The sequence below is a fragment of the Buteo buteo genome, chromosome 8, assembly GCF_964188355.1.
Source record: "Buteo buteo chromosome 8, bButBut1.hap1.1, whole genome shotgun sequence".
Classification (NCBI taxonomy): domain Eukaryota; kingdom Metazoa; phylum Chordata; class Aves; order Accipitriformes; family Accipitridae; genus Buteo; species Buteo buteo.
The window spans coordinates 34,981,851-35,003,399 of NC_134178.1; the positions used below are offsets into that span (position 1 = coordinate 34,981,851).

Genomic DNA, 21,549 nt, shown 5'->3' on the forward strand with positions numbered 1-21,549 from the left:
TAATAAATTCTTAACAAGAAAACATGAAAAATTCAGATTCTTTGCCATCTTCAGGCAGATTCTCAAAAAAAATCCCACCCCCAAAAATCCCACAACAACATTACTCTTAAGCAGAAAGGACATAAAGGAAGTAATGAAGCATCAGCAGTGATAGTAGAAGTCACATTTGCCAAAGCCTTTCTCAGAAAGGTGCTCCAAAATATAGATGAGTGTCCAAGATATTTACTATTAAAAACACAAAGTAAAGAATCCTCACAAGCCCTATACAGTATGAAGTACAGGGAATCCATGCGCCTTCATGCCACTCTGACCCACCTTACCTCTCCCAAAAGGCTAATGTACAACAGTACCCATCTTACAGTTCAGAATACTTCCACAAAGTTACCAACAAGGAATCGTCCACCCAGAAAGCCAATCTCAAAACACCGTAGAGAACAAAACCCTGTATTATTAAAAAGCTTCAGTCAGTAGCAAAGGACTCAGCCCAAAACAGTTCTTCTAATAAGAATACAGAGATTAAGTAGCAACTACCACTATTACATTCCTAGCATAAACTTTGGATAACTCAACATCGATGCAAGCAGAAGTTATACAGCCAGGAAATGCATCCCTTTTAATGACCAATTTTACTATCCAAGCTAGCTGTGGATTCAGCCACTAGATGTCTTCCCCACACAGAAATGCAATCTGCGGTACTAGTATGTAGTCTCAGGTGGAAGCATGCTGCGTGTGCAGTTATACTCAAGGAGTTTTCTTTCATAAATATTTTCCATTTAGGCTGGATTGTAATTTTTGTAAGGCTATTTCAGTTTCTCACAAACATCATTATGATTCTCCTGATCATCATGTACTAAGCCAGACACTTCCAAACACGAAATTTTGGAAAGCTGTTCAATTATTTTCTCCAAAACATTACTTTGAAAAAATCCTGATGGATTTCATTTTTGTTAGAGAATAATACGCATATATTTTGTCTAGAAAGCTTGAAATATTTAGAATAGAATAGTTCAGCTGGAAGGTACCTACAACAATCAGCTAGTCCAACTGGCTGACCACAAGTTAGAGCATGTTATTAAGGGCATTGTCCAAATGCCTCTTAAACACTGACAGGCTTGGGGCATCGACCCCTTCTCTAGGAAGCGTGTTCCAGTGTTTGACTACTGTCTTGGTAAAGAAATGTTTCCTAATTTCAAGTCTAAACCTCCCCATTTTAACGTAGGATTTCATAACTGCATTAATTTCTTCCCTGGTTTCTATTCGTGGTTTTTGTGCTTGCATTATAAGCAAAAGTGATAATTGCTATATACAACATCCTTGTTCAACCTTAGTTTGGCTCTAACTTTATGAAGAAACTCTGCATTGGCAGAATTTTTTGGGAAGGTTCAGCTAAATGGTTCAGAGATTTAGAAATATTTAGGGGAAAAAGGTGTTGAGGACATGCTGAAAAAGAAACCACAAAATCCAAACCCAGATTACTTGGCCTTGTTATGAGGATGCTAAGACTAAATAGTAGAAGCAATCATCTCTTATAGTGCATATTACTGTAAAATAATCTAATGCAAATTGAGACTATTCAGACGTGTTTCTGACATCTACCCGCTTGTGAATAGCAAATTTGTTCAGCTTCTTAATTTGTTAATGTTGAATTAGAGTAATACACAAGAACTGAGCAAGTTTAAGATACTGTTGTGCATCCTTTCTCTCTGCTATATCACTGCTTATAAAATCAAAGCCTCAATTGCAGAAGCATCTTTCAAAAAAAAGAAAAAAAAAAGTCTGCAGCTATGTTTGTTACACTTTAAGGTGAGCCAGAGAAGGGTGAAAGACGTTTTGCCTTGAATCACAGAGGAGTTCTGAGATGATGTGAAATGATCAAGCAGTTCACGTTTCAACCACACAAAAAAAAGACAACTGGGTAACCTGTCAGATTTTTGCAAATACATTGCTTCCCCGCCCCTTTCAGCACTGTCTTGACAGAAGAACTAGAAAAGGGAATCGGCTCAGACATATACCCAGGGTAAACCTAACAGGCTGTCTGAACTGTACTTTCTAAACCCGTGGAACCTCTTCTCTCTACCATCCTCAGAGAATGAAGGCTCCTCCACTCATGTTGATAAAAAGGATCTTACTGTACATCCTTCTAGTAATGCTGGCTGAGAGCAACCATCAAGTTTACGGTAAGATGTGGTCTTACAATTTAACCTGTCTGTAGTTATTAAACATCGTGGGGGGAGAACGGAAACCAAAGCAGTGCTTAGTGTACCTTGTATATAATCTGTGTCTTATTTTATTACCATATCAGAGACTTCTAATTCAACTAAAGACAATGATCATAATAACTGAGAAATATTAGGTAATTGTCTAGACCAGAACTCTAGCACTTGGGGACCAAATACGTCCTGCTTTGTGGCCAAAGGCTCTGCCTTCAAGGGGTTTGGCAGCATTCAAGCCTCTGCTTGAAATCCAGGAATCCTACTAGGTCTGAGCTGGATCCAGCAAATTGTCCCTACCAGATAAGTGTACCTTCAATTATTTAGCTTAACTCCATCTAATTTTCATCTCAATTTCAACTTTGAACTCCACAGTTTTTAACTAGAGAGGTTCTCCTAATTTAGACTGATGTGAGAACTACACAGTGCCCAGTATATTCCTAACTTTTTTACTAGAGATTATTTTGTTTCAAGTTCTGCCCTGCTAATATCATATAGGAGACACAAATCTTAGTATTGAAAGGAAGGCAGCCATGCAGAAAGGATATACTCTACTGTAATGGATGCGCTCAGCTGCTGTTGACACATTTCCGACATCAACTGATAAATTGATCAAAATAACATTTGTTACAAGGCACTGCTAAAATTACACAAACAAATTGAATTGGCTGTGTGAAGCTTAGTTGACATGCATGACTAACTCTGCAAATATATAGCATCTTTTGACACTCCTTGTTTTTATGAATAAAGCACATTATTAATACTAATAAGAAAGGTTAAACAAGCATTCAGAGCATCTGCCTGGGAAGGGAAACCCAAACATTTAGCTTAAAAGACATGAATTACCAGGTCAGTTAGATGCAGCTGTTTCTTAATCAGGGTGTGATCTGAGCTCGGGGCAGCTACTGAACTGCTTTACGTTTGATTTTCAAATTAATAAACTAACATGCTTCTGAAGGGGGTGTATCTAGAGCTGATAACCTCCTTTGTACCCTAAATGGAAGTATCTTCTTTTCTTGTAAGAGTTAGCTACTGTTTCTATTCTCTTCATTATGTCTGCCTGTGCTATTAGTCCCTCACACAACCACCTCTCTGCATCTTCCTGTATAGCTAATACATGGACGAACCCTCCGTACTCATCTGCCAGGTTCCTAGATACTGTTTTTAAAACAGAAAGTAATTTCTGTTATGCTACTAACAGCATGTATCGTGTTTACACAGAATTTATTTTAGTAGGTTTTATTTTTTTGATCTACATCAGAACTACTTGGGTTCCTCTGAGAACAATGCTATTTCTTTCTATATACCTATATTACTACAAATATCAGAATCATGTTTATAGGAGGATTACAGAGAGAAAACTTTCGCAAGTCAATCTCTACAGAACCACGATGTAAATGTTTTTTTAATGTAATTACATTTTAGCCATAAGTTTTCCAAGCTTGTTTGGTTTTTATTTTGAAGTAAGCTGAAAATTGAAGCCGAATTATTTAAGCTTTGTACGTTGCAAATCTATCCAAAGTTTCCCTTACTCCTAACAGAAACAAAGTCGACCACTTGGATTTCATACACAAAGACAATAACCAGCAAATCTTTTCTAAATTAGGGAAGGAGAAGTGAGCTTGTTTCTGATAAGTCACAAGCAGAAGGACCTTCTCCCCACCTCACCCCGGTAATTTTAGTCCAGTTAGTTAGACTAAATGTGTCTCCTTTGTAACACCAGAGAACGGTTTGTTCCCACCCAGTCTCACAAAGAGTGGTCCTTGCTGCCTGGACAGCATACGCGAAGTGAACGAGGCATTTCATCCCAATGAAAGCAAAACCCAGCAAACCTGCCCTCGCCCCAAGAAGCCCCAGGCAGTACCCGAGCACGCGCGCAGCTGCCCACGGATGGCGGGCACGGTGCTCGGCTCCGATAACGCCCCGCTCTTAGACCTTCTGTGGGACAGCCTGCACGTGCTAACGTTCGGCTAAACAGAAACGTTCCGCCTGCAAGTTTCAGTCATCAAACTATACAGGCATGTTTTCTGGACTTACACAGCTTTCGTCAAGAAATAGTTAAAAAAATGACGCAACTCTCTGTCAGCTACCTCAGCAAGCAGGCCAGCTTTACAAATATTAGCATTGTCAGAAAAAAACCCCACAGAAAAACAAGAAACCTAGAAAATCCTTCACTGTACACCAAGTAAATAGAAAAAGTACCTTCCTGTATCTCTCAGGTGACATGGGAAAAATTGAGAGGCAAAGAACGAAAATTAAATTTCTGTTAGCAAAATGACATCTTTGAAAAATCCAAATTGTGATATAAATATGTAAAATGACTAAAATAAAATCTGACATCATTCCTTGAAAAGCCTTCTCTAAAGCCTTCTCAGAGAAGTCTGTAAAAGGCTTATCCATGTATCACTTAATATGTCTTCTGAAGCACTTCTCTTTCCAAATATACCTTACCTAAATTCAAGAAGGGAGCATATTTTTCCATGAGTCCTCCTCACAGCCCATTTCCTTTTTCATTGTTAAAATTAACAAAGTCATGAAGATCTCAGTGTTAAATGTGAAATTCTGACAAATCAATGCCCTTTCTGGTGTAGCTTTTGTGCTATGGCCCTAGTCAGAAACTTCCCAGAACATTGGACCCGGGTTAAAACCGTTACTAGTGCTTCACTGTGTTCACAGACAGACCCAAAGGATTCAAAACTAACTGTAGACATTTATTTGGGGGGAATAATTGACATTTTATACCTCAGCCATTATCTGCCTCAGAGAATGATACATATGACTTGTATTCTATCCCATCCTTTGTTCCTTTTTTTTTTTTTTAGAGGGAGGAGAGAGGGAAAAACAAAGTAAAGATAAATCCCTTTGAAAACAAATGCCTCTAAAATTTCAATTAATAAAGCCCTGGTTTGCTGGAGTTTTTCCAAGTTCTTAGATGACCAGGTGTGAATGACACCATTTATAATTTAAAGACTGGAAGGCTCAATTTTTAGCTATTATTTTTCTACTAATGGGTTGAGTTTGGTAAATGGAAAGCCATCTCCATTAAACCTCTTTTGTTTGCTTAATGAGCCATGTCATGACTATGTTTTCTAGAAAATAAGAATGAGAAAAAAATTAAAATCATTTTTTGTAAAAGAAAGTATTGTCATGGGTATTTCCCTATTGAACAAATTATGGAATACATGCTTTCATTTGAAATCCTTGTCCTGGCTGTACACTGTACAGAAGGTTTTCCTTACCTGTGCAAATTAATTCTTGGTGCAATAGAGCCTGGCTTGCCACAGCCTGTTCGGGAACACACTCTCAAGTGATCTAAAAGAAAATGCACTTTTAGTCAATCTGAATCTTGCCAAGGAGTGCAGGTTTGAAGCTGACGTATAAAGCTTCTGTATGTTACAGATTCTTCTACCCTCTTGAAAACTGCACATTCAGATTTTCATCATGACCACCCATATATGTGACACTGAAAACTTAAGACTCAGTATAAGACCTTGTAACTGGTTTCAGGTCTCAGCTCATAACAGTGTTAAAGAAAGGGTAGTTAAATTTATCTTGGAAAGTACTTGCACATACAGAATATAATTGGCAGACAGCGTCTCTACCATTGACTCTGGGCCCCTCACTACAGGAAAGACATTGAGGTGCTGGAGCGTGTTCAGAGAAGGGCAACCAAGCTGGTGAGGGGCCTGGAGCACAAGTCTTATGAGGAGCGGCTGAGGGAGCTGGGGCTGTTTAGTCTGGAGAAAAGGAGGCTGAGGGGAGACCTTATGGCTCTCTACAACTACCTGAAGGGGGGTTGTGGTGAGGTGGGGGTTGTGGTGAGGTGGGTGCTGGTCTCTTCTATCAAATAACTAGTGACAGGATGAGAGGAAATGGCCTCAAGTTGCAGCAGGGGAGGTTTAGATTGGATATTAGGAAAAATTTCTTTACTGAAAGGGTTGTCCAGCACTGGAACAGGGACATGGCAAAGTCACCATCCCTGGAGGTCTTTAAGAGGATGCGTAGATGTGGTGCTCAGGGACATGGTTTAGTGGGCATGGTTGATGGTTGGACTCAATCTTAAAGGTCCTTTCCAACCTAAATGATTCTATAAGCCACAGGAGGCAGCAGATAGAAAGAAGATACACTGTCACAGGAAAAGTACACCAAGCTACCTTTGTGCTCATTCATTAACTGAAGTTTGTGTTTGTCTTTGTAATGACAACCAATGAAAAGAAAAGGTTCTCTCTCATTATCAGGTGTGTTGACCTTTTTTTCCCTGTTAAAAAAAAAATAATAAAAAAAAATCCCCCCTTCTCTAGGATATTATGGTTTATATTGTTATTTAATCCCAAATCCCCACTGACTCCTATTCTTGCCAAATGGCCCTTACAGGAAATCTGTGAAAGATATTCAAAAAGATTGCCTTAAATATTTTATTCTATATAAAAAAGGTTCCTAAATATTGTTATTTTTAAAAGGATTTTCTCCACTGCTTTTTATCCACTTAAAGTTTCTTGCCAGGTGAGGTGCCAGAGAATAAAAGGCCAGATTATAGGAAAAGGCTTTCTCTAGCCCAGATTTTTAGTTATTGAAGTTCAAAATAATTCAAACTAAGAATTTCCCAAAGCCTGAGAAAAATGTTTAACTCTTATTCACTCATGTCTTCTGTTCTAGAAAGTCCCCAAATAAAAAATTAATAACATTTACCAAGGACTAGGTTTCTTCCTAGCAAAAATTTGAAAAACTACAGCTCGAGTCAGTCAGCCATCAGTCATTAACAAGTCACAGAAACATACAAAAGCAATTGTGATTATTTTTCATGCTCCAAGAATTGTCTTGTAACTATTAAAAAATAATAATAATTAAAAGGCAGCCTGAAGTCCAATTGCTTCAAGCCTCTGAAAGGAAGGCCCTTTTGCAGGCTCTGAAGATGGTCTACAAATTCTCATACACACTGAAAGGCAAGCAGTATCTTGTATAGCTCCTGGTTAGGAAGTTCAAAAGATTGCTCTATTTGACTGACAGGAGAGAAAAAAAAACAAACCTGAATAAAATAGCAATGTTTACCTAGCACCCACAGGCTTCTTCCAAGGGATCCACAAATGAGAACTAAGAAAATTAAGTCATTTTTCAGTAAGCTAAATTTCTACTATCAAGTCCATAGCTACACTGGAAGAAAGAAAAAAAAAAAAAAAAAAAAAAAAGGCTTTACAAACCAGAGGAAACTGAAGACCAAGTGAAAGCCAGTAGCCTCAACACCCACTTATTTGAAGAGAAAAGAACAAGAGGATTTACATGCTGGGGTTAATTGACAGCAGGTTGCCAAACACTTACACTAGCAGCCAGGAACAGAGGCCAAGCACCAGCAGCTGTGTGTGTGGACCCGTAGCCACGCAAACCTCTATCCGAAAGTGCCTCTGAGGGGCCGTGGGACAGGAGGGCTCCTCTGCTCACAAATCGCGGGCAGGCAGTGACACTGCCGGGCTGGGTGGCGAGTGCAGAACAAGTTTTCCCACGTGGAGTTCCCAAAGCTCGGTGGTACATTCCATAGGTAACCTTTTGGAGAAAGCAAGGGTGTTGGAATCAGGCCTGCTCAATGGCAGGCAATTTTGCTCTGGAAACAATTTAACCAGACCTGATTATATTGGAATTATACTAGTAACTGAATGACCACCACCAAAAATGAATGATCACCACCAGAAGATGAAGGAGCGAAACTGTGGCACATGTTGCTATAGGTGCTTGGGGGAAAAAGGAGAAACACTGGTCAAGCTCACCTGACAGAGAGATGTACTAGCACATTTTATTTGAACTCTCTTAAAATTATACTATTTTTAAGTAATATACTATTTAGAAGTAATATATTTTTAAGTAATATATTTTTAAGTAATATGCTATTTAAAAGTAATACAAGTAATATCAATGTCAGAGGAACTTTTCTTTTTAAAACAAACTGTAACCAAGTAAATCCTTTGTTAGCAGTGGAATAGCTCCTTGTGGCTTAATTGGTAGTGGTGCAGGAACTGGTATGGAGGGAAGTTTCTCGTTGTGGTATCAGTGGATACATATAACACTTGAACTGCTTATACCGCTCACCTGCAGAGCAAGGGCTGCACAAAAACTACTCTAGAAGTATATCCAGACCTCAGTAAGGCTTCTACTCAGGCAATTTCTATATTCCCCCTCAGGACGTGGCCAGAGAGTAATTCAAAACTTTCTGTGCACCCAGTATCACCCCTGTTCCCTCTCTCTGGGAGGTTCTGCCACTGAGTGTTACTCTAGGTTTCACTGACCAGTACAAGGCAATCATTTCTTTAGAGCAATATTTAACATTGATAAGACATTTTCCCTTCCAACTGCTTACACAGTTAATGTGCATCAGAATTCATGAGGGTTGTGATTGTACCCTGTCCCAAGCGAATGCTGCTGGATGAACAAAATTTGCTCAACGCTGATCAGGTCATTCTTCCAAAAGTGACAGTAGGCAGTGATGTATACTTTGTTGTAAAAGCACCAGTTGATTCAAAATCAAGGAAAACATGACATCCCTGCACTGGAAAAAGATAAGAATGAAAGAGGTACAACAATTCCTGCCCCTCTCCCTGGTTAATAATAATGATGAATGAGAGAGTGTCACTGAAATCTATTTTAAAGCTTTGAGAGAAATTGGACTTTTTGGACCTTCTAGAAAAGTTTTGGGGTTTGTTTTGGGGGCTCGGGGGGTGGTGGTGGTGTGTGTTTTGGTGTTTGGTTGGTTTTTTTTCCCAAAAGAGATTTTGAAAAAGATAAAACTATATGATAAAATAATTAAATGAAAGATATCAGAAAATATCTGTTCTGCAGAGACTGCACAACTTTCTGGAAATACCTGTTACATAAGACTATATCAGAAAGAAGGCTGCTATCAGGGCACAACCCGAGCTTTATAGATACTTCCTGAAGCATTATCTTCCATGGTAGTCGTTGCTGAAATAATTGAAACCTCTGCTTTCTAATTTGAGCTTTTAGTTTCCATTTTCAGACTATCGATAACCATGTGCTGCTACTGCAGTATGACCAAAGTAGCTATGACCTTCTTGCCTGAAACCAAATCATGCTTTCTTTTAATCAGAGATGGAAGAGTCTAAGTGAAAGATAAGTGATCCTGCTTCACAACAAAAATATGTCTTTCAGAATGAACCTACTGAGGGGAGCAGAAAACATGCTGACCTAAAACCTAAATGCTACCTTGTGAACATGGCCAAGCTCTACCTGTTAGAGCTGTGGCTTTCACAATATAATTGCCACATCATATACATTGCAGTAAAAAAAAATAAAAAAATTATGTATAATATAATAAATACTAAATTTAATTATTTTATTCACATTAAATATCATACAATATGTTAAATGTTATATTAAATATATTAAATATATTGCTACTGCATCCAGATGGATGGTCCCTGGGAGAATATCTCTTCCTGTACACTGCATCTTTATTTATAATCAGGACCTACTATTGAGGCAATGCTGTGCCAGAGAGTGGATCTTGTGTATCAGTGGAGACCACGTGAGAAATGCTGTACTGCCTACACAGAGCAGTGCTCTGCCTCTGGCAGCAAGAAGAAGTAAGGCTGTTCAGGGAGAGCACGTGAGCACAGCCGCTTTCTGTGGTCCCTTCTCCTCCTGTCCCTCCTGCAATGGAACAGCTGCACTGGGGACATCAGCATGTACATCTTTCCCGAGTCCTTTCAGTATCCATTATGGATCTGATGTCCATGAACTTGTCGACATGACTGCATACACTGGTAGGTTCAAGGTAAATTCAGCTATGTCATCCTGACAGATGTCAGTGTAGGCTAGTCCTCAGGGCGCTCAGTGATTCCGTGTCTACAAGCTTCCACAGAAACCAGTTCCAGTATTAGTTTTCACAGTTAGGAAGTCTTTCAAACTCTGTAATCAACCTTCCTTACTTCACTTTTAGCCCATTATTTCTCCCCATACCTAACAGAAACATGAAAATCCAGATTATTTCATTCTTCTTTTTTGTCTTTTCATTATGTGCTTTCCTCTCATTGCTTTTCTTTAAGTGAAACAACCCCAAGAATTTCAAGCTTTCCTTTACGGCCTTCTTATCGTGTTCATTGTATTTGCTGGCTTCTTTCCAACTTGGAGAGACTCCAAGCATTGCCCCCTTTCTTTCTTGAAGAGCAGTGCAGAAGACAGGACAAGACCTGGGTACACTTACCAGTCCTTGGCAGAACACAAAGGTTACCGCATGTCCCCTGTATGTCTTCTTGAACTGAGCCTGCCTTTTTACAAATAATTTATCTAATTTATCTGGTAAATTTAATTTACTGCTGGTAACCTATTGATAGCTTTCTCTTGCCACTAACTAGTGAACTAATGTTTTCTTAGTTTTACAATCAATACACTTACACTTGATATGTTTTCCTAAGTGCACCTCATTCTCTGCCATGACTTCTGTAATGATTGCTCTGTTCTTTTGTGCCCCTCCTTAATAACCTGACCTTCTTTATGCTTTTGGAGGCCTCCTTCTTGTCTCAGGGAAAAGCTTGCTCGTGACTTAGCTGAGATAGTGGTTTACTGCACTGCTGTAGTGCAGATGTTTAGTGCTTGTACTCTCGTAATTTATTGGATGGACCACCCACTCCATTTATGTCCTTTTCATTTGTATTCACATCTGATGAGTTCTTATCTCCCATGTCTCCAAACTTACGAAAGCATTCTTTGCCAAACCCAACTATTTTTATTCTGCTGCTCTCCTTCATTGTCTTCTTAGGGATATTGAATGAATTAAGGCTTCTAGTTCCCCTTGGGTTTTATCCAGACTTTTTTCATTAGTAAAAAGACATTGTTTATACCCAGAGCTATTGTCCTTCTGTTCATTTTCTCATCTCTGTCCAAATTATCTGAATTTCTTCCACTTGCCCCTTCTGCAAGGACCAATTTTAAAGTCCTTATCCAAGTTGCTTACCTGTGTGCTTTTGCCACTCTACTCACCCCACTTCAAGCCTCATTTAAAGCCATCCTGACTAAGGGAAAGTTGGTATATAAGGATGATTTCAGATTTGGACCCCTCAAAGCAGAAGCTTCCGCGGATACCAAGTCCTGTGAGCAGATGAGTTTCTCTATCGCACATGGCAGAGGTATATCAGAGACCACAATTTCTTGCAGTCGCTGCAAATAACAGCCTTACAGTAAATAGCCTCTTCCTTGTTATCAAGCAAGATCAGGCACATTTGATAGGGCAAAATGAGAACAATATTAAAGATTTAGGTCTAGAGGCAGATGAGAGCCACCTAATTTTTAGGCGCCCATTCCCAAAGCCACCTTAAAGAAAGCAAACCAAAAAAATCAACAGCAGCAAAGCGTTAGCTCTGCTGTAACGAAGGCTATGAACATACGCTCAAAACCCAGTATTACTGAATGCTCTACAATTTATTTATGGAGTGCAGTAGTCTGAGATTTGTAGAGAAAAGACTTGCAAACTAGAGGTCATAAATGAAAACTGTTAATCTGGTCATCCCAAGCTCTTGAATATACTATCCAGGCATTCACAAGGATTGCTATATAAGAAATCCCGGCTGACGGTGGAGGGGAGGCGTTTGGTGCTGCCGCTCTGTGCTCTGGCTGCCCAGGGGCCCAGAGGCTTCATCCCTTCAAACAGCTCTGGCTGCTGACAGACAGACCCCTCTGCTCCTCACACTGCTCTTCCCTCCCCTACGCATTTCTCCTCCCTACAAAACTTCCCTTCAACATGCTTTACCATTTTTTCTACTTCCCTCTATCAACGAGAATGTACAGATATATTTAAGATTTCTTTCTCTGGACTTGTGAGCAATCACTCTCTTCAGTGCAGAAGCACTCTACTGTAAGACAGGGCAGGGACGTAGAGAGCACATACGTATCAGAGGTTTTGTTACTTTGATGTAGCCAGAGAAATAAAGCACCACGAGAAACATGAATCTTTAATAAAAGGTCAGGACATTCAATACCAAGACCCAGAGTTAAGGTGACTTACCATAGCTTGAACACTGAGTTGTTTAACAAAATGTAACAAAAATAAAAAGAGACAAGGTATATTTGCATTAAATATAATTCTTTTCAATATTACAATTATAAAAAACGTCTACCAAAGAAAAGCCTTTACTTCTGCAAGTTAACAAGAATTGTGAAGCAAACAATAATCTGAAGTAAATCTAAAAGTAACAGAAAAGGTCTGTGAGAAGGACGACACAGGAAAACTTGCTATGTGTATTTTACGTATTTTCTTTCCAAACTATTAAATTTCTAACTTGACTGAGATAAAGAAAAAAGGGGGAAAAAAATCATATCAGAGGGAGAAAGTGCATTTTAACAATCCTCCTAAAAATGAAAGAACCAATAGTCTTGATGTTATCTGCTGTCACTGTCCCATATAGAGATCAGATCTGCTGCAAGTAGACAAGAGAAGTCTTAAGTAATGAGAGAGAAGAGAAATTGTTACTAGTGTTACGGGGAGTATATAGCAGACCCCCCACCCCCCTAATTTTTGTTACTTTTTTTTTCTCTTCCAGGATCTGATGCCACCAATTGTGCAGTTGAAATTCAAGTTAAAAGACACTCCCTGTACAAAATTCATGTTGGGAACTCTTTGACTATAAGCTGCCCAGTTCGTTACTGCAAGGAAAAGCCAGTCATGCAGTGGTGCAAGATGGAGATGGAGAGGTGTGTGCAGCTGAAGGTGGGCACAGCAGAATGGAAGTCCAACATGTTTACTCTGGAGGTTCTCTCAATTCATCAGAATGACAGTGGACTTTATCGTTGTCGAGCAATAGCGAACAATTTGTCCAGTGAGAGCCATGGAATACAGGTTATTGTTGAAGGTGAGGCCCCTATATTATGAAAGTGCCCTTTTAAACAAAAGGATGCCACGTACAGAAAAGCTCATGCATGCTGGACAATGGCTTCTCCCGACATGTTTGACTGGTAGCACAGTTGTGCTGGTACTTACCACCTCCTTAATGCCTCTATCCTACCTCTTGGTAGGATAGAAACAAAAGGAAAGAACAAAATAAATAACAGGAGGATCTGGAAGAGAAAAGCAAAGCTGCCAACACCAAACCGCCTTTAGTGGACTATTTGATAATTAAAAAATATCAATTGGAGAAAAAAAAGATGGTGGGAGGACAGCCTGGTTATACATCACGTGGACTAGACAGTATGCAAATGGTTGGGTAATAGCAGTGGATGAGGCCACACAACAGTAAAGAGGCCAAAGCAATTCAAGTGCCTTGTTGTGAATGATCTCTCTTGCAACAAACAGAAAGGAAGTATAATTTTGTAACCCAAGAAGTTCAGGAGCAGGAAAGATTACAATAGCTTTAAATGATCTTAAGTGCAAGTGAGGCCTTCACATTGACTTAGGCAGCTAGGATGCCAAGTTTAGATTACGATGAGCCATGTCTGCGCTCCTCAATGTTGCTCTGCAGCTAGAAAGTGATCTGTGTGCCCTTAGTGTCCCACTGACCCCCAGCAACTGAGTTGTAACATTCTGTGGCCAGTTCCTCTCCTGGTAAGTTAATGAACTTTAAAACCTTGTTTATTGCCACATGAAATGCTGCAACAGAGGGAGCAACATCAAAATTTATGGCTGTAATGTGCTAACAGACACAGTATATGCCCAGCTCATGATGCAAGTTTCCTTTGAAATATGTTCTGATGATCTTTTATTTGAATGCCAAAGAAGTTTGAAAGATAGAATTACTCTGTTGGCAGTAGGAGACCAGCACATCATTCCCCCTCCCCCCAAAACACCCTACCCTTTGCTTGTTGCATTTTGTTCCTTCTTCTGTCATCAGATTGAAGGGGAACCGTGTGAAGACATGAGTACGTGGTGCAGAGAACACTACTACTGTGCAAAATGTCAGGTTGCTGTTTCACTTCCCTGTCGTGCTTTTCTCTTTCAGAAAAGTCTGCAAACATTATCACAATTTCACCAGAAAGTAAGTTCTGATTCTTATTTCCTCTTTAAGAGAAAGGAACTATTCTGTATTGCTATGAATTTCTGGTTATAGTGTTTTGTGCAGTCAAGACTAATTTAAACTCATTGCTAAACTACAGTTGCTTTCTTCCCACTCAAACAAAATACAGTCTCTCAAGGGTCACAGTTTTCAAGGCTAGGACTGTCCAGCATTCAGCATAAAAGGGCCAAAGCCAATCAAATTACCTCCTGGTGGTACACTCTACACTTCTGTCATGCTCTTTAATATTCCAGTAATATCTGGCTTATACTTACAAAGTGTTAGGAATCACGCTATACCATCACTTTAACACAACCTGAAATACAGTTTTTACTCACAGTTGGTTATTGTTCACAATTACAATTGCAAAAATAGATTGGAAGTTCAGAGCAGTGCTCTAATTCTGACCCTCTCTTTGCTTCTGCCAGCCTTCTGCCATGCATTGTTCATCAAGTACATTTTCCCATGCGCTTTTCCTTCCAGTATCTTCACACTTCATAGAATGCCCATGGAGACATGGAGATAAGGTTATCTCGTGACATGCTATACCAAGTTACAGAATGTTTAAGTACATTAAGAAGGCAGTTGCATCGGAAAGACCTAATGCTAAAAAAAACCCCAAAACCAAAACAACACCAAAAAAACCAGTCAAACATTTCTCTACGCTAATACATGCTAATGCAATTTTAGATACCACTAGCATCTCAGAAGAATCCCAAGGATCTGGAAACTACAAGATATTGCACATTATTTATGCTTCAGCATCTGTGGGTCTATGTTGTCCATTCATTGTTGTATGCATGTTTTGGTGTCTAAGGAGGTACCATGGTAAGTAGTTTTACCATCTAACTTTTGCCTAGTATGCATTTAATTCCACTCCTTTTCACAGCTTCACAGAAATTACATTCAAAGCTCTGTGAAAATCCCCTAATAATTACCCCAACTGATTGCTGAGATGTCCTTGCCAAATGTACCAGTTAGGATACTGAATCTTTGAAGTTAATTTGCCCCATATATTGTTCCCTTCCAGAGACAAAGGGATGGAAGTAAAGTAAGAACAAATAAAAATCTCAGACTTTATAATAGTTGGAAATTTTTCTCCTGTTTTGCAAATAATCAAGTTAGAAACAAATAAGAGTTTTAGCCATGCAAATGCAGTCAAGCCCTATCCACTTATGTTTTATATTCCTAGTTTTCCCTCTAAATTATTGAATAATTACAATAGCAATCTCTCCTGTTTTACAGGAACACTTACACAGCTGCCATGTCCTAAATCAAGAATGGAACTTGCAGTCACCCATATCTTAATTTAAGTGATCTCGCATTTGCCTATTATAATTGCATGGATTTTTTAAAAAATATTTAGGAAAATGAAATTATTTTATCTTCCAATACAATTTAACATGTTTACTCATAGGATGGCTTTAGGAGTTTCCTTGCCTTTTCCTCCCCACCCAGTTCACTGAACACAGAGAAAACTGGCCATAAGTACACTAAGAATTTTTCTGCTCCTATTCAGAAGAGCTCTGTGGAACACAGAAAATTATTCTATAAATATATCATTCTGTGTCAGTTAGCTTTTACCAGAATAGCTATTCCCAAATCCAGTTTGGAAACAGATTTTTATTCTTTGAGGTCCACTCAACAAGGCAAGGACTCCTATAGTAATTAATACTCCCTCCGTAAGCAGAAAGGTGCTTTCTCAATGCTGATTTATTGAAACTTTTTTTTCTCCCCCCTTTCTTTTTTCCAGCAAAGCAAAAGAGAACTCCATTAACCCAACAGAGAAAAGAAAGCCTGGTATGTTTAAATTTTTCATCATCAAAACCTGACCACATCCTGCATAACCACGCACTGAGAACAAATCTTTGTGTAGTACAAAATGTGGCACAGAATCAGAGACAGATTTAGTGACCCTCTTGGCACCCAAAGAGCACGGCTTGCCTGGTGTGAGATATCACCATGGCTGAGCTGAGGGAAGGAACACAAAGGAACTTCAGGCATCTAAATTCCTGTTAAAACGTATTAATTTATAAGTACCATTCCAGTAAGAGTTTAGGCACCTAAAGCACCTCGTTGATCTGGTTTGGGCTGTCTGTGTAAGAGAAAAAATGACCCAAAGAGTAAGGAAAACAATTTAAAAGAGAGGCTTTCATATGTGGTTAGCATGAATTCACACAGGTCTTGCAATCCGTTTCAGAGAAATTAGATGGGCAGAAGGCAGAACACAAAAGATGTGACTAGAGCTGACAGCTGTCAGTCACAGGGGTAGTGTTGGCAGGAATCAGTGGGCACCAAACAGGTTGCAGAGCTCCCAAGAGGCAAGCTGGAGGCAAGAAAATTAAAAGCAGTACATTCTAAGTTCCTAGAAAAATGGATGTCAAAAGAGGACTTCATTAGAGAGAGATGAATTTATAGAAGAACTTACAGATTTTAGAGAAGGAGAAAGATTTATTTGGAAAATAATAAGACAAAAAGGATAAGAAGCAAGAGATCAGGAAATGGGGCAATAGGGGCAATGAGGAAAAGGTAGTCTGGGGTTTGGAGGTGAAAAATGAGAAAGATTTCATGAACTGAGAAGGGAAAACCTTGAATGAGTGGCATAGGAGAGCTCTCACAAGATGATGAATCAGTTTTGTGTTAAGCTGGCATCTTGCAAGAGAAGATGCGAGAGTTTGGGAAGGGAAATGGAGAAAGGCATGAGATACAAGAATGGTTTCTAACTTTATTTCAAAGATCAATATAAAATCCAATGACCAGGTGAATCCAATTCATCTGTGCTCAAAAGCAGTTTTAAGGGGATAAAACAACTTCAACAAAATCTTACACGCCTCTTATTTAGCAGGAGCACTGGCAACAGCCAGATACGCACAGAGCTGTACCCTGTTCTGTTCTCTGCAGGTCAGAAGTCCAGCAGCTGCTGGGACAACTGAAGCTTCAGAAGAAAGCTGCTCACCTTACTATTGCTCCATGGCTAGCCCAATGCAGGCCTTGCACGGCAACACAGTTTATGACAACGATGTCCCTCCCTGGAACGCTCAGAGGACAGCACCAAATGCACCTCGCAATGATCCTGTTGCTCCTTCCATCCCAGTTTTACTTGAAAGCCCAGACGTCCTCACATATGCTGCACTAGATCATTCTGCTTCTGCAGAAAGATGCCAGAGAAGGGCACTAACTGTAGAAAACGAATTTACAGAATACGCCTCCATTAATGTAAATTAATAAACATGGCAAGGACTTCTCCAGACAGCCATTTTGCATGCAGTCCCAGTTCTAGCTTCCCTCCGGGATGTTGTTCCTTTCTCTTTCAGGAAAACTTCCCTTTTGTTAAGAAGAACCTATGGATGCTCCCCCGTAACGCCAGAATTCAAAACACAGCCCGTATCAATGGACGGGTATTTGCACTGTGTGTTTGTCTCTTAAATGGGGGAATAAAAACAAACAATCAGCTCTCTTATTTTTCCTTTTCCCAGGATTCTGCTTCTAGTCTGACTTTGATTTAATTATGGTTTGAATATAAACAAAGAGGAGAAGAGGAAGGTTTTCCTAGGATAGAAACATGTAAAATGAATCTGTTTGTTAGGAAGATGATACTGAGTCAGGTTAATTTCTCCCAGGTAAAAGCTAAGAATATTTGTGGGAGAAGTTTTCTCTGAGTTTCTAAGAACATCCTTCCAAGGATTCAGTTTTTCATTCCAGTTCACTATCTCCTTGCAAAGTTCTTTGAGCACCATTAATGTCTAAAGCTATTATTAACCAAAATCAAGTGAATACGTGTGTGTGTGTGTGTGTGTGTGTGTGTGTGTGTGTGTGTTCGGTTTTTGTGGAAGACAGAAGAAGAGGGCTGTTTTCCTTTTACAAAGAATTCTCACAAATAATGTGTGAGAAAATATTGAAATACAGCACACATTGTTTTTCTCTTGGTCGGATGATTGGTTAGCCAAGTTACTGCATATTGCTTTTGTCCATGATTAATCAATGGAAATAACAAATGATCAACAGTGACCGACCCAATCAAAATCAAAAATTTTTGTTCACAAATAACTGTGTATAACTCTGTCATGCTAAGTTTTCCTCCCAATGCTGGCACAAAAAAGTGATTATGCTTCATGCTCAGGTTTGCGGGAAAGAAGATAAAAAGGAGGTAAAGACCAAGGTGCCTTTTGAAGTTTGAAAAGAACACTCATGCCCTTCTTCTGCACCACTTATTCAGCTCTAGCTTGGATACCAAGCATCTGCTCTTGCAAAATAATGTTCTTAAAAATTACTCATAGGGATATTTGCACCAGAGGTTTACAGCAGCAAGCAGAAAGTCTTTAACTTGGTTAAAAATTTGCACCATGGTTGAAAAGGAAGGATGTGCTAGGTCTCAGACTGCATGTAACACACCGGATGATTTGCGCTCAAGTTAATGGAAGAAAGTAAGGCTTTTCTATCTTCGTGTTTCATCTTGGTATCATTCCAGCTAAGACCAGAGCTGTTAAGCACGTACATATTCACCCCACTATTTTCGTAAGCTAGATGCTTTATTACGCTTATGGTACACTTGTGCTCCACCTCCCCCGCCCCCCCCACCTTTGAAGTCAGTCACAGTATCTGCGTGGATAAAAATCCATGGTAATTGTTTCTGCATTAAGTTGTTAGTTCAGGCCATTAGATATGTTGATATTTTGGGTTATTTTTTAAATACATAAATTATCATTAATTATCCAGTAAATCATTGATAATCCTCATTTTAAAAAGTAGTAGAAAACCGTCTTCTAGAAAAATTTAGTTTGCTCTTTTTGTTTCAGTGGGCCAATCTTTGTATGGCTAGAGACTAATTATTTTAGGTGAAGGACTGGGAAACTTGGACCAAGTTAGGTATGAATAGGCCCAGAAATAGGCCTTTAATTGCATGTATTGCTCAACTGATAAAGGTACAATTATCTCCATAGACCTCAAGTAGCTTTCAGAATAAGAAAATAAAGTTTCCCTGAAATAGATTCTACCTCAGCGGTCTTAAGCTGAAAAACAAGGACAGCCATTCAATGGAGAGCCTAAATGGATTTGAACAAAAGGCATGAAGCTTCTTTAATTCCTTTCCGTGACCTGGATACAGGCCTTGCAGGCAGAAGGGAAAGAGTAAAAAGGCCACTCTGCCAGAGAACAAGTACATGTGAAGCAATATGGTTCTCCAAGATGCTTTGCAATACCCTGCCCGTACCATAGTACATATAAGGAAGAGACCACAGACCCTCAGGAAGGTGAGGTGGGGTGCTGGGGACAGGCAGGTTACCCGTTTGAGTTTCTAACCAGCTCTGCAGTGCATTCCTCTGAGCACGTACAGCTTTCCCTCCGTCACCCCTGCGAGCTGAAAGCACCGGCAGGTCTGTTCAGAGCCGCCCCAGAATGACGACTGGCAACTGGGACCCAGAACAAGGCTGAACACACGTGGAAGAAGTATTGCACCATCAAGAGATTCAAAGGCTAGTGAAATCTTGACGTGGTTCGTTTCACCCCTACAGCAAGGCTGAACCTTGGCTTAACGAGGTCCCCCAAGAGCCAAGTTTGATTTGGAAGATGAGATTCTTGTAGATAAACAGGAAGTACCTTACCACCTCACCATCAGACATGCTAGCATAGAAAAGCGAAGCACAGGAGCCTGCAGTAGGTTCATTTTTTTTTAAGCAAACAATTTGAAAGAGTGTGCCTTTTGAAGCAGGGAAACAAAAGGCGCTGACTGAAACCATCTGCCTCTCAGGGTACAGATAATCCATTCAGATAAAGCACAGCATCGCTCAGTTTTCACAGCCTTTTGAAAGAAAAGAAAAAAGTTGTTACTTCCACCACCCACTGGCTGTAAAACTGGCCAGTGACCGGAAGGACTGTACAATGTCACTTAAGGTGCTACATGCTCATCTCAATCGCCTAGCGCACCTCTCAACAACATAACGTGACATTTGAGACCTCACACCCAACGACCGTTACGTTAAGGTTCGGTGGATGGCTCCAGATTTTACAGAGTAGCATCCTGCTGGAGGGGAGGACACCAGCGGGAGCAGAGCATCTCACGGTTCACCCTGCGCTCAGCGCCTGACTGCAAGGAGCCAGTACTGGGTGAAGCCGTGCAGGGAAACCACACAATCACGACAGCGTGCTAAAGGAAAAAAATAGGCTTGGGACCCATTCTGCAGGAGATATACAGCACCTGTACAGCCTCCCTAAGACATGGTCTGAGGGCCACTGATTTGTGTTACGTAACTTTCTACTTCTTATCTTTCCTTTGCTATTTTTGCACCAAATATGCTGTACAGGTATAGTCACACAGGAAGTCCAAAGAACAGAAACAAAGCTGTACAGCTCTCAGTTACACCCACAAACCCACATGGAAGGAAAATAGCAAGGTCTGTGGAGCTGAAGGTCTGTTAATGCCAGAAAAGCATGTTATTGCTCTTCATTGCTATCTCTTCTTGCAAGGGAGGGACATGTAACTGCTTACTCTCTCCTGAGCAACTTGCACAGCACACAAGCCTCTTACAAGATTAGATGGGATGAGTGGGCTCTTAGTAAAACACACCAACCATCCTAATTTCACTTTATCCGGTTATTTCCCCCCCCCCCCAAAAGTGTGCTTCCTTATAAAGACATAAAAAAAATTAGAATAGCATGAGGTTTATTCATTTGCCAACTCTTGGGCCCCAAATGTCTGTCAGACCGGGGACTGCTCCTGGCAAACCACAAACTTTTTCAGACTGCTAGATCAAGCAAAAGCTTGCCAAGTCTTGCTCCTCCACCTACCTGTTTTGTGATACTTTTCCCCACATCCCCACAATAACCTGAACCCCATTTGAGCTCATAAGGCTCACAAGCAGTGAGGAGAGCGCAGAAGGGAGTGCTACAGCTAAAAGTAGGTGAGAAGTGGAGCTTGCACCTCCAAGAAAAAAGCATCATCTTACATTGCTAAGTTTCCTGCTGCTTTCCTTCTAAGAGAGCGGCCAGGGCTGTAAATTTTAGGAGTGCTCCCAAAACCAAAGAAATAGGGTGTACAGACCATGTTTGTTCCTCAGTTCGCCTGAGCTGCTGCTCCACCTAGGTCCTGCTGTACCTGCATTACCCCCACCATTAAGGCAGGGCACTCGGGAGGAAAAAGGGGCAGCACAGACAGACGGAAACATAGGATGGTTCGGGACTCCGCAGCCAAGCTCCACACCAAAGCCTTGCTCCCTGCACCCCGGCCGTTCCCCGTGCTGCCAGCCTGGATCTTTCCAACCTCTAGGTCTCCCTACATCCCACGTCCTCACCAGGGGACAGAGGATGCAAGCCCAGAGCTGAGCCCTGGGACCAGACCACAGCACCGGCCCGGGGGC

The 21,549-nt window shown here is 40.3% G+C and overlaps 1 protein-coding gene and 1 long non-coding RNA gene across 2 annotated transcripts; one reads left to right on the plus strand and one right to left on the minus strand.

Moving 5' to 3' along the window:
* The first annotated feature begins 1,795 nt into the window (after positions 1-1,795).
* Positions 1,796-17,646, plus strand: BTLA (B and T lymphocyte associated). The gene is made up of 6 exons (XM_075034084.1): positions 1,796-2,177; positions 12,752-13,060; positions 14,144-14,179; positions 14,888-15,025; positions 15,951-15,997; positions 17,099-17,646. Exons 1-6 carry the CDS (start codon positions 2,090-2,092, stop codon positions 17,420-17,422), a joined length of 942 nt encoding a protein of 313 aa, XP_074890185.1. The 5' UTR covers positions 1,796-2,089; the 3' UTR covers positions 17,423-17,646.
* Positions 5,469-8,681, minus strand: LOC142033763 (uncharacterized). Its single transcript, XR_012651327.1, has 3 exons — positions 8,557-8,681; positions 7,527-7,748; positions 5,469-5,522 (listed from the first exon to the last, which is right to left on the minus strand). It is a non-coding gene; the product is annotated as an uncharacterized LOC142033763 (long non-coding RNA).
* Positions 17,647-21,549: the final 3,903 nt, after the last annotated feature.